Source organism: Tachyglossus aculeatus, unplaced genomic scaffold, assembly GCF_015852505.1.
Source record: "Tachyglossus aculeatus isolate mTacAcu1 unplaced genomic scaffold, mTacAcu1.pri scaffold_153_arrow_ctg1, whole genome shotgun sequence".
Taxonomy (NCBI): domain Eukaryota; kingdom Metazoa; phylum Chordata; class Mammalia; order Monotremata; family Tachyglossidae; genus Tachyglossus; species Tachyglossus aculeatus.
Window position 1 is genome coordinate 306,489 of NW_024044876.1, and position 11,893 is coordinate 318,381.

The window sequence follows — 11,893 nt, forward strand, 5'->3', positions numbered from 1 at the left end:
GGCTCACAGTCTAAAAGGGGGAGACAGAGAACAAAACCAAACATACTAACAAAATAAAATAAATAGAATAGATATGTACAAGTAATTGTTATATTGTAATCTCCCACGTACTTAGGACAGTGCCCTGCACACTGTAAGAGCTCAATAACTATGATTGATTCACTGAATGAATGACTGCCCTTCTGTTTCCACAGTCTGTGGCCCACAGCAGCAGCCAATACAAAGGAATGGGCCAACTGGTTTTCAGGTTTATGCTGGGAACTAAGGGGAGTGTTGGAGAAGACACCACTATAGGTGAAATTCAGCCATGGGTGGTTGATGACTAATGGGGACACTGAGAATTAGAGAGGTAAACTGCATTGCCTGAGTCTGCCAGCTCCCCAATAACAGGGTTAAGAATAAAATCCTGATATCCTGAATCTTCTCATCAGACCAGGAAGCCTATTGTGACAGAAACAGGGTTTAGTTCTGAAACCATTTTTACCTTCTCTCTAATCATTTTTGTTGCCCCAGCTTTGATTTTGGGGAAACAGAGATCAGTTCCTGAAGAGTTATTAATTCATTCAATTGTATTTATTGAGCACTGTACTAAGCATTTGGGAGAGAACAATATAAGAATAAGCAGGCACATTCCCTGCCTGCAACGAGCTCACAGTCCAGAGGGACATTAATATGGATAAGTGAATGCATGAATGAATGAATAAATAAATAAATAATTCAAGCATATTTATTGAGCACTTACTGTCTGCAAAATATTGTACCTAACGGTTAGGAGAGTACAATATAACAACAAATACACACATTCCCTGCCCACAGTGAGCTCACAGTCTACAGATTTATGCATATTTGCCGGGGACTGTGGAAGCGGTCATGGGGATGATTGAAGGGAGCAAGTCAGGACATCGCAGAAAGGAGTGGGAGAAGCGGAGAGGAGAACTAAGGGACAGCTTCTTGCTGGTGACATGCTTTCAGTAAGGCTTTGAAGGTGGGGAAAGTGATTGTCTGTTGGATATGAAGAGGGAGAGCATTCTAGTCAGAGGCAGGACATGAGTGAGAGGTCGGGTGGTGAGACAGATGAGATAGAGGTACAGTCCTCAGAGTGGCATTAGTGAAGCAAACTTTGTGAGCTGGTTGTGGAAGGAAAGGAGCGAGGTAAGGTAGAAAGGGATAAGGCGTAAGCCGATGGTAAAGAGTTTCTGTTTGATGTGGAGGTGGATGGGCAACCAATAGAGGTTCTTGAGGAGCGGGGAGACATGGACCGAACGTTTTTGTGGAAAAATGATCTAGGCAGCAGAGGGAAGTATGGGTTGAGGTGGGGAAAGACAGGAAGCAGGGAGGTCAGCAAGGAGGCTGATGCTGTAATTAAGGTGGAATAAGAAATGTGCTTGGACTTATGGGATACAGTTTGGATGGAGAGAAAATGGTGGCTTTTAGCGATGTGGTGAAAGTTGAACTAAAAGGAATTGGTGAAAGGTTGAATATGGGGGTTGAATGAGAGAGATGAGTCAAGGGCAAAACCAAGCTTATAGGTTTGTGAGGTAGGGAGGATGATGGTGCTGTCTACAATGATGATAAGATCAGGGGAAGGACAGGGTTTGAGTGGGAAGATGAGGAACTTTGGACTTGTAATGTTTGAGGTGTTGGGAAAACATACAAGTAGAGATGTCCAGGAGAGGGGAGAATATGTAAGACTGTAGAGGGGACTGCTCGAGAAGTAGATGGGCGAATCATCCGCATATAGATGGTAGTTGAAGCCATAGAAACGACTGTGTTTTCCAAGGGAATGGGTTTAGGTGGAGAATAAAAAGCAACTCAGAACTGAGCCTTAAGAGACTCCCATACTTATGTGGTGGGAGGCAGAGGAGGGGCCCACATAAAAAACACTGAGAACAAATGGTCAGAGAGGTAGGAGGAGAACCAGGAGAGGACATTGTCAATGAAGCCAAAGTTGGTAAATTTTTCCAGGAAAAGTGCGTGGTCAACAATATCGAAGGCAGCTGAAAGATAGAGAAGGATTAGGATGGAGTAGAGGCCATTGGATTTGGCAACAAGAAGACCAATGGTGACCTGTGAAAGGGAAGTTTCTGTGTAGAGCAGGGGGAGGAAGTCAGATTGAAGGGGATCAATGAGAGAATTGGAGGAGAGGAAATGAAGACAATGGGCTTAGACACCACGTTCTAGGACCTTAGAGAGGAATCATAGAAAGAGGATAGGGCCATAACTGGAGGGAGCCGTGGGGTCAAGAGAGGATTTTATTTTTAGGATAGGGGAGAAATGAGCATGTTTGAAAGCAGTGAGGAAAAAGCCATTGGATAGTTAACAGTTGAAGTGGCAGTCAGAGAGGGAAGAAAGGAAAGGACAAGTGCTTTTGATAAGGTGCAGAAGGTTAGGATTGGAGGTGCAGGTGGAGGGGATGGATTTTGAGAGAAAGTTGGAGATCTCCTGTGGAGGTACTCCTGGCAAAGATGGGAGAGTTGAAAGGGCAGAAAGAGGGAGGGACTGGAGAGGAGTAGGGAAGATTTTAGGGAGATCACGTCTAACGTTTTCAATTTTCTCAGTGAAAATCGTGGCCAGGCCACTGGGAGCAAGAGATGGGGGAATTGGAGAGGGGAGGGTGGGGATTTGAGGAGGGAGTTAAAAATCTGAAATAACTGGCAAGGGCAATGGGCACGGGATGAAGGATGAAGAAATAACGTCCCCAGGCAGAGGAGGTGGGGCCTGGGTGGCGGTAGATGACTGTGAATAGCATCTGGAGAGGGTGATAGAGTTGGGTGATATGGGCTTCAAAGAAAGGGAAACAGAGAGATAGGGAGGTGGAATCGTGTGAAAATGGCATTGGAGAACAAGAAGGAAGCCGACCCCTCCCCCTTTCCCAGGGCATCTCAGGGAATGGGAAAGATGAGGTACCTCTAGAGGTAACGGCAGGGGAGAGTGTCATCTGGGAAGAGCCAGGTTTAGGTGATGGCAAAGAGGAGCAGTAACCGGCTCAGCAACAGGTCAGTGATGATGAGAAGCTTTCCCATAATGCAGTGAAGGTACAACAGGCCTCACTCGGCTGCGTCCTTCCCCAAGACTCAGCTCAGGCACTCATGACCTTCCTGACTGTCCCCAACAGGGCAGCCTTGTGGAAGTCGGATCCCTAGGGTAATGGGATCAGACCACCAGAAAATGGCCAGAAATTCCCCATGTTTCCTCCAAAGTTTGGAGTCCCACTACGAAGGGATTGAGATTAGCCAGTGAGGGTAGGGGCTTCCTCCTCCTCCTTGCCTCTGTGGCCGCCCCTCACGATCCTATGTCCAACCAGTCTGTTCCCCGCCACATCCCACCCCTGCCTAAGTTTGCTGCTATCATGGGACCCTAGCATCCACCCCGACCACATCCCCAACTACCGGAGCTTCCTTAGCAGACCATCTGAGAATCACAAGTAATCACTCTCACCATCCCATGACTCCTAGTTTCAGCCCTCTGAACTGACACGGGAACCGTCTAGTGATCAGTGTCTGGTACAGTTCTATTCTAGCATGGCAGTCTTCCACCCTCACTCTCAGAAAGTTGGCCCCACCTGGACATGTTGAGAGTTGACGAGCTATAGATTCATACCCTTTCCCCTTTTAATACCAAAAAAAGTCATGACTCACTGAATTCAAAGCTGGTGTGGGTGTTCAGGAGAGCCATCAGCAGCAGCAGCAGCAATACTGAACACGTGCAGCATCAGTATGGAGCGGGAAAAGAGCTGAGAACAAGATGACATCATTACAGGTAACAGAGCATCTCAACAAATCCAGTCCCACAACGCAGAGATACCCCTGAGTCAGTGCCCTGGTGTATTGTCTGCCCACCTGGATTTGGCCACCTGGACGCCTGCTTCCCAATCAACCTGGCCCTATCTGGCCTGTCCAAAGTGGACATATGAACAGGGTTTTTATCTCACGAACAAACCTAGATTCACTATCTTCTTGTTATGTTCCTTTGTGCACCCCAGACTGCACTAGCTAAGTCCCCAGACCGGATCCCCTCCACCTCCAGCTGAGTCCCCCGACTCAGTTCTGCACAGGAGGCTAACAGAAGATGGAAACTCTTCCTGGGACAGTTCTAGCATTACCCCTACCACAGGGGGCTCAAGTACTATTGGCAATCAGCTAAACCGAGCAAGAATGGGGCAGACTCCCAGAAGACCAGTGGAGTGGCCGGGCTACTCCAAATGATGTCCACGGGGCCAGATCAGACTGCCATCTCTGGCCATCCCGGGTGTATATAGTGGCTCCAAATTCCCTCTTTTGCGTGTACAAGAGGATTAGGGGTCTGAGGTCATGATTGATCAGAGAAAAGGGGAAGCGGGGATGGTAAGGTATTGGCTTGTCAGCTGGGCCGCCAAAGGTCCTTCCTCAGAAGCCTGCACATAGCCCCCTGGACATCACGATTCCTCAGGCTCTAGATGAGCGGATTCAGCATGGGAGATACCACCGTGTAGAAGACAGCAACACGTCGGTCCTGCTCCAGGCTGGAGTGGCCGGGGGGCTGGAAGTACAAGCGGATTACCGTGCCGTAGAACAGTGTCACCACCAACACGTGGGAGCCGCAGGTGGACACTGCTTTGCGCAGCCCCTCAGCCGAGCGCAGGTGTAGCACGGCGGCTCCGATGCGGGTATAGGAGGCCAAGATGAAGAGGAAGGGGGAGACGACCACACTGATTCCCTCGGTGAAGACCACCAGGTCATTCAGAAAGGGCTAGGGGCAGGCAAGTGACACCAGGAAGGGAATGTCACAGAAGAAGTGCAGGATGCGATTGTTGCAGTAGGATGCTGCAGACAGCCGGATGCCATGCAGAGCACCATGAAGGGTCACCAGGACCCAGGACCCAACCATCACGCGCATGCAGAGCTCCTGGGTCATGACTGTGGCATAGTGCAGGGGCATGCAGACGGCCACGTAGCGGTCATAGGCCATGGTGGCCAGCACGTAACCCTCCATGTTGCCCACGGCCAAGAAAAAGGTCATCTGGACAAAGCAGCTTCCATAAGGGATGGCTTTATGTTTGGAGAAGATGTGGACTAGGAACTGTGGTACGGTGATTGAGGAGAAGTTCATGTCCACGCAGGAGAGCTGGCTGAGCAGGAAGAACATGGGGGTCTGCAGCTTGGGGTCAGTCCAGGCGACCGTGACGATCAGGCTGTTTCCAGCCAGGTTGATCAGGTACATGGTGAGGATCAGCATGAAAATGATCGGCTGCAATTCTGTGCTACTGGACAGACCCAGGAGGATGAACTCGGTCACAGTGGATTGGTTCTGTGGATCCATGGTGAGGTTGGGTCTCAGGGATCTCCTGCAAGCAGGGGGCAGGGAGGAGTCAAGGGTTAGGTGGACCATGGATTTATCTCCTGATGGATCTTCTTGCCGTTGCTTACCCCGAGGCATCATCCACACCCCACCACCACGTCCAAGACAGAACTCCCTGACTCGATTGCCAGTCCCCATCCCAGTTGTGTCCTGGTCTGGATGGTGTGGATCCACATCCTACACCCGCCCCCTCCCCCCTTAGTACAGAAGTGGCAGACAAGGGTCACCTCTATGGCACTTACACAACACATTCATATCTCCCCACCTCTATGCAGCACCATCTAGTTGGCACTATTATGTTGCCAACTTGTACTTCCCAAGCGCTTAGTACAGTGCTCTGCACACAGTAAGCACTCAATAAATACGACTGAATGAATGAATGAATCTAGGGACCCCCTCCTAGCCACAGAATCACCGGCCTTCCTCCTGGAGATGAACAGCCAGGGCCAGGTGTGATCAGCATTGGTGAAGAGCATCTATTTGTGTTCACCCCTTGTCCCAAGGTGACCCCGGGGTACCCATAATCTCAAGGTCAAATGTTACAGCGCCAGCAAGGTGGAACTTGGAAGGACACCGCCCTCACAACCAAAACTGCTAGATTGACAGCCCAAGCAGGTAATATTCATTCATTCATTCATTCAATCGTATTTATTGAGCGCTTACTGTGTGCAGAGCACTATACTAAGCGCTTGGGAAGTACAAGTTGGCAACATATAGAGACGGTCCCTACCCAACAACGGGCTCACAGTCTAGACGTGGGAGACAGACAATAAAACAAAGCATATTAACAAAATAAAATAAATAGAATAGTAAATATGTATAAGTAAAATAAAGTAATAAATCTGTACAAACATATATATAGGTGCTGTGGGGAGGGGAAGGAGGTAGAGCGGGGGGGTGGGGAGGAGGAAAAGAAAAAGGTGTACAGTCTGGGAAGGCCTCCTGGAGGGGGTGAGCTCTCAGTAGGGCTTTGAAGGTGTCCCTCGCCCCTGTGCCAATTAAATTAGGTATGGAGGACGCGGGAGGGTAGAGATTGTATAAACTGAGGCCGGAAGCTGGAATGACCTCGAAGCACAGGTGATAAATACCTGCAGCCTCTGACCTTCTGGGCAGCAGATCAAGACTTGCAGCTGTCGGCTGCAGGTCATTTCTGCCCAGAACGTGAGATGCCCGCTCTGCCTGCACCAAGTGAGGAGCCGTGGGATGGGTGAGGGTCCCGTACATCTGAACGTTTGTGGGGCTGAAAGTCAGGCGCTTTGCCATGGGTGTGTAACACATAAGTGGATTCCTCCCAAGTGGGAAGTGCATGTGGGTGAGAGCTAGCCGCCTCATCATGTGCAAACAAACTATAAGCAATTCCTCCTGGGTGAGACCTGGGGGGTTTTGCCATGCACGAATAACACGTATGTATACTCCTCCCAGTAGGAAAGCTCTAATATAATTAAGCAATCATATTCCTCTCTAAAGGGAGGTTCAATTCGCCTAGTCCAAAATAATCAAATAATTCAATTCACTGTCTCCAAAATACTCAAATAATTCAATTCTCCCCTTGGAATAAATTTTGTATAAAACTCGGGCTTTCTGTCCCCGGTCTCTCTCTCTCTCTCTCACAGCGCCAATTCCCGAACGAACCCGTCCCCGGGTGATGGGTGAGAGCACTCCATTCACAGCCCCTCGGGTGGGCTATCTGGGAAGAAGGGAGAGAAGGCAGAGGCGGTGGCAGGTTTAATGGCGCTCCTGGGGCATGCAAGCTTCTCTCTCGTGCTACCTATGCCTTGATACCTATGGGGCAGTGTTCCTTTTTAGAACTAGACATGAGGGCACAGGCTGCTTTGCACCCACTATTTTAACCAGGACTCAATCTTTATCCTGGCTTGAGCTTTGGCTATCTTTGTCAGGTCTAGAGAAGGTGAAATTTGGGGAGTCAGCCAGGACCCCTGCATACCTGGGCCCGGGGCCTGAGCCTTTTGAGCCCCTGAATTCATTTGACACCGTACAGGGGAGAAGCTGGGAGCCAGGTGTCCCCTTCCCTGAGACACCATGAAGCCCCCACCTTCTAATTTGGGGCTCGTGTCTTGAGTGGATTTGGTTTCCTTCCTCCCCATCATGGAACACGGGCCTGGGAGTCAGAAGAACCTGGGTTCGAATCCCAGCTCTGCCCATCTCTGTTATAAGAACTTGGCCAAGTCACTTTCTTTCTCTGTGCCTCATTTGCCTCATTTGTAAAATGGGGTTTAAGACTGAAATCCCCACATGAAACATGAACAGTATACAATCTGATTAGTTTATATCTACCCCAGCTCTTAGTACAGTGCCTGGCACCTCGTAAGTGTGTAACACATACCATAAAAAACAGTGTTCGGATAACCTCCCCAGCTCCCTAAGAGTTCACCACTACCCAAACTCTGCCACAGCCCAGATATCCAGATCTTGGATTTGGTTTGCACCCCACAAAGACGTGTCGAGGACGTGTCGAGGACTACAGGAAAGATTACTTCCTGACCCACTCCTTACCACCGTGCCCGCTCTGCTCCACGCCAATCTTAGAGCTGCCTACCCCTTCAGCTGGTTCCCCAGTCCTTATGAGGCTGCTGGCATGTAGGATCCCCTGGGTACATTCCCCCTCACTCCCCAGATCCGCTCTATGCCTCCACTAATTCACCTCCTGGGGCTGGATACTGAAATGATAGTGCCCCAGAAAACCCTCCCCAGAGTTTCAGTCCGCAGGTCCCGCCCACATCCCCAGGGTCCAGTTGGCACCACAGGCCTACCCACACACTCAGGGCCCACCTACCCCTCTGGGTCACAGTTACAGTGAAGTGGAGCTGAGAGCAGGCCTAGAGTTCTTAAATACATATCCCTGAACTCTCTGAATTACTTCATCAGTAATTTATTTTAATCTCTGTCTCCTCCTCTTTACTGTGAACTCTGTGTGGGGAAAGAACACGTTTACCAATGCTGATGTATTGCACTCTCCCAAGTTCTGCCTACAGTAAGTGCTCAATAAATATCACTGATTGATTGACTGATTGATTGAGAGAACTACTCACGGGAAAAGTGCAAAACTCATCTGCCTGACCTGCTTGGGAGTCATTTTTAAATTTTTGCTAGTCCATCGATCTGTCAGGTGAATTCCCAGTGTCATTGCTCTCTCTTGACAGGAACTATTCTGTCATTTCATGCCCGCTGTCTCTCCCATTACACTGGAAGTCCCTCGAAGATGGGGCTGCTCCCTTTCCTTCTGTCTACTGTGTAAGTTTTTGGGACAGCACTTCACAAACAAAAGACTCTCAGATTAGCATTATGCCCAGACTAGGCATCCAGGTCAGTGCTCATCATACAGTAGGCATTTCGGCACTTAGTACACTATCGATCAATTGTATTTATGGAGTGCAAAATTCAATATAACAGAGTTGATAGACACGTTCCCTGCACATAATGAGGTTACAGTCTAGAGTGCGAGACAATTAATATAATATGTGAATGAATTTCTTGGAACTAAGGGAGGGGTTAATTAAGGGTGATAATCCAAGTATATTGGCAGTGCAGAAAAGCGTAGGAGAAGAGAAAATGAGGGCATACTTAGGAAAGGCCTCTTGGATAAGGTGTGTCTCCAATAAAGCTTTGAGGGTAGTGAGAGTGATTGTCTGTTGAATAAGAAAAGGGAGATCGTTCTAAACAAAAGGCAGACTTTGAGTGAGAAGTCAGTGGTGAATTAAGACGAGATCAGAGAAGCAGCGTGGCTCAGTGGAAAGAGCATGGGCTTTGGAGTCAGAGGTCATGGGTTCAAATCCCGGTTCCACCAATTGTCAGCTGTGTGACTTTGGGCAAGTCACGTAACTTCTCTGTCCCTCAGCCACCTCATCTGTAGAATGGGGATTAAGACTGTAAGCCCCCCGTGGGACAACCTGATCACCTTGTAACCTCCCCAGCGCTTAGAACAGTGCACATAGTAAGTGCTTACTAAATACCATTATTATTATTATTATTGTTATTATTGTTATTATTATTATTATTATTATCTAGATACAGTATGTCGGTTGTCATTAGAGAAGTGAAGTGTAAGGGCTAGGTTGTTGTAAGATGTCAGGAAAGTATGGAAAGATGGGGCAAGATGATTGAGTGCTATAACGTTGATGGTAAGGAGTTTGATGTGGAGATCGATTGTTAAGCACTGGAGGTTCTTGATTAGTTGGGGAAAGTGTTCTTTAGAAAAAATAATCCAGGAAGCAGAGCGAAGTGTGGACTGGAGTGGAGAGACACAGGAGGCAGGGAGATAACCAAGGAGGCCAATGCAGGAGTCAAGATGAGATAGTATAAGTGCTTGGATTAATGTGGTAGCAGTTTGGATGGAGCAAAAAGGCTGATTTCAGATATGTTGTGAAGGTTGAACAGACAGGAGTTGGTGACATTGAATATGTGGGTTGAATGAAAAAGATGAGTCGAGGCTAACACCAAAGTTAGGGGCAATGTGAGACAGGGAGAATGGTGGTACTGTCTACAGTGACAGGGAAGTCAGGGGAAGGACAGAGTTGGAGTGGGAAGATGAGAAGTTCAGTTTTGGACATGTTATCTTTAAGGTGTTGGAGGGATATCCAGGTAGAGATGTTTTGAAGGAAGGAAACAATGCCCAAGTGCAGAGAAGGGGAGAGGTCAAGGCTGGAGAGGTAAACTTGAGCATCAGCCACGGAGAGATAGTAGTTGAAGCCGTGGGAGTGAATGAATTCTCCAAGGGAGTCAGGTTAGTTAGAAAATAAAAGGGAACCCAGAACTGGACCTTAAGAGCCCTCTACTGTAGGAGGGTGGGGGGCAAAGGAGAGCTGGTGAGAGAGACTGAGAAGGGGCTGTCAGCGAGATGGAAGGAGAACCAAGAGAGGACAGTATCAGTGAACCCAAGGTTGGATATAGTTTCAAGGAAAAAGGGGTGGTCCACAGTATCGAAGGCAGCTGAGAGATCAAGGAGGCCATCTGGTTTGGCAAGAAGAAAGTAATCGGTGACTTCAGAGAGGGAGGTTTCTGTGGAGTGAGGAGTTTGGAAACTAGATTGAAGAGAATCAAGGATAAATTTATAGGAAACTAAGTGGAGGCAGCAGGTGTAGACAACTCACTCAAAGGGTTTGGAGAGGAAGGATAGGAGGAAAATTGGTCGATAATTGGAGGGATCCTTCACTTGTCAATCACCATTTCCTTCCTGAGTCTCTCTGTCTTGTTTTAAGGACACTCCTGGTTCTCTGCCTGCCTCTGAATTGTCCTCTCATCCAATAAATGTGGGCAACCCACATAACAACGTGACCTAGTGGAAAGAGGCTGGGTGTGGAAGTCAGAAGACTTGGGTTCTAATCCTGGCAACTTGCTTACTGAATGACCTTGAGCAAGTCATTTCCCTTTCTCTATGTCTCAGCTACCTCATCTGCAAAACAGGGATTCAATACCTCCCTCCTACTTAGACTGTAAGGCTTACATGGGGCCTGATTATCTTATACCTACCCCAGTACATAGTACAGTTCTTGGTACAGAGTAAGAGTTTAACTATTATTATTATTATTATTATTATTATTATTATTATTATTATTATTATTTTATTATTATTATTATTATTACTCTGCTCTGGGTCCCTCCAACTAAATGGGTAACTCATCGGTGTCCCTGGCTTTAGCTACCACCTCTAAGTAATGACTCCCAAATCTCCTCTCCAGCCCAAACATATCTTTCGATTTTGGTCTTCCGTGTTGAAAGAGGAGGGAAAAGGGAGGACTGGGGATTTAAAGAGGGAGGCAAGAATGTAGAATAGAAGATGTGGGCAGTAGGCATGGAAGTCTATATGGGAAGAAAATAAGTGTGGCTGGGCAGAAGACGCCGAGTTACATAACAGATGAGTGAGAGTTTCAGATGGACAGTCGACCCAATGCCTAAATTTCCACCATCAACACTCTATAGTACAAGCATGTGAGTGGAGTAAGGGGGGTTCATTACAGGAGATGGGTGTGAGATTGCTGAATGGAGAGAGATGTAGCAAGGGAGGTGAGTTTGTGGAGAGGGCAGAGTTGAGGGCATAAATTTGTTCACCACGACAGAGGAGTTTGGGTAGGAAAACCAAAGAGGCTGTGGTGGCTTTGGATAAATGGAGCGGGTAAAAAAAATTGGACGTTTTCCAGGAGGACATGTGTGAAAGAGAAAACAGGCAAGAGAATGTGGTAAGAAAGTTAAATTCCAGAGTTGATGAGGTTAGTGATTGTACAGTGACTAGTGATTATGAAATTCAGGGGGTGTCCAATTTGGTTAAAGCATGAGAGGGATGGGGTAGGAAGTTGACAGTGTGTTCTATGAGAACGTGAAAAGGTAGTTGGACATCAGGGTGTGGAAGCAATGGAGCGTGAAGGTGGGTGGGAGGAGATGGTTGAACAAGGGGACTCCCCCAGAACTAGAACCCCTCTTGTCTGACCATGGTTAAGGTGCTGCTGTACATACTCTATCACCTCCCTATTCCTCTCTTCGAAACTAGCTGGAATTCAGCCCCATTCTACCACTCCCTGTCCTGAGTCCAGTCACTCCATTT

At 47.9% G+C, this 11,893-nt stretch overlaps 1 protein-coding gene across 1 annotated transcript; it reads right to left on the reverse strand.

The window, feature by feature from the left end:
• Positions 1-4,431: 4,431 nt before the first annotated feature.
• On the reverse strand, positions 4,432-6,600 carry LOC119923192 (olfactory receptor 1J2-like). Its single transcript, XM_038742697.1, has 3 exons — positions 6,440-6,600; positions 4,846-5,323; positions 4,432-4,728 (listed from the first exon to the last, which is right to left on the reverse strand). Exons 1-3 carry the CDS (start codon positions 6,598-6,600, stop codon positions 4,432-4,434), a joined length of 936 nt encoding a protein of 311 aa, XP_038598625.1.
• Between the last annotated feature and the right edge of the window lie 5,293 nt (positions 6,601-11,893).

What these genes read in the sequence shown, in the direction of transcription:
- LOC119923192 (XM_038742697.1), bottom strand. Translation starts at nt 6,600, where the DNA reads ATGGCAAAGCGCCTGACTTTCAGCCCCACAAACGTTCAGATGTACGGG. An exon ending in CTTGATCTGCTGCCCAGAAG is followed by an intron (nt 5,324 to 6,439) that starts GTCAGAGGCTGC and finishes CCCTGCTTGCAG; the next exon opens with GAGATCCCTGAGACCCAACC. An exon ending in TGGTTGGGTCCTGGGTCCTG is followed by an intron (nt 4,729 to 4,845) that starts GTGACCCTTCAT and finishes GCCTGCCCCTAG; the next exon opens with CCCTTTCTGAATGACCTGGT.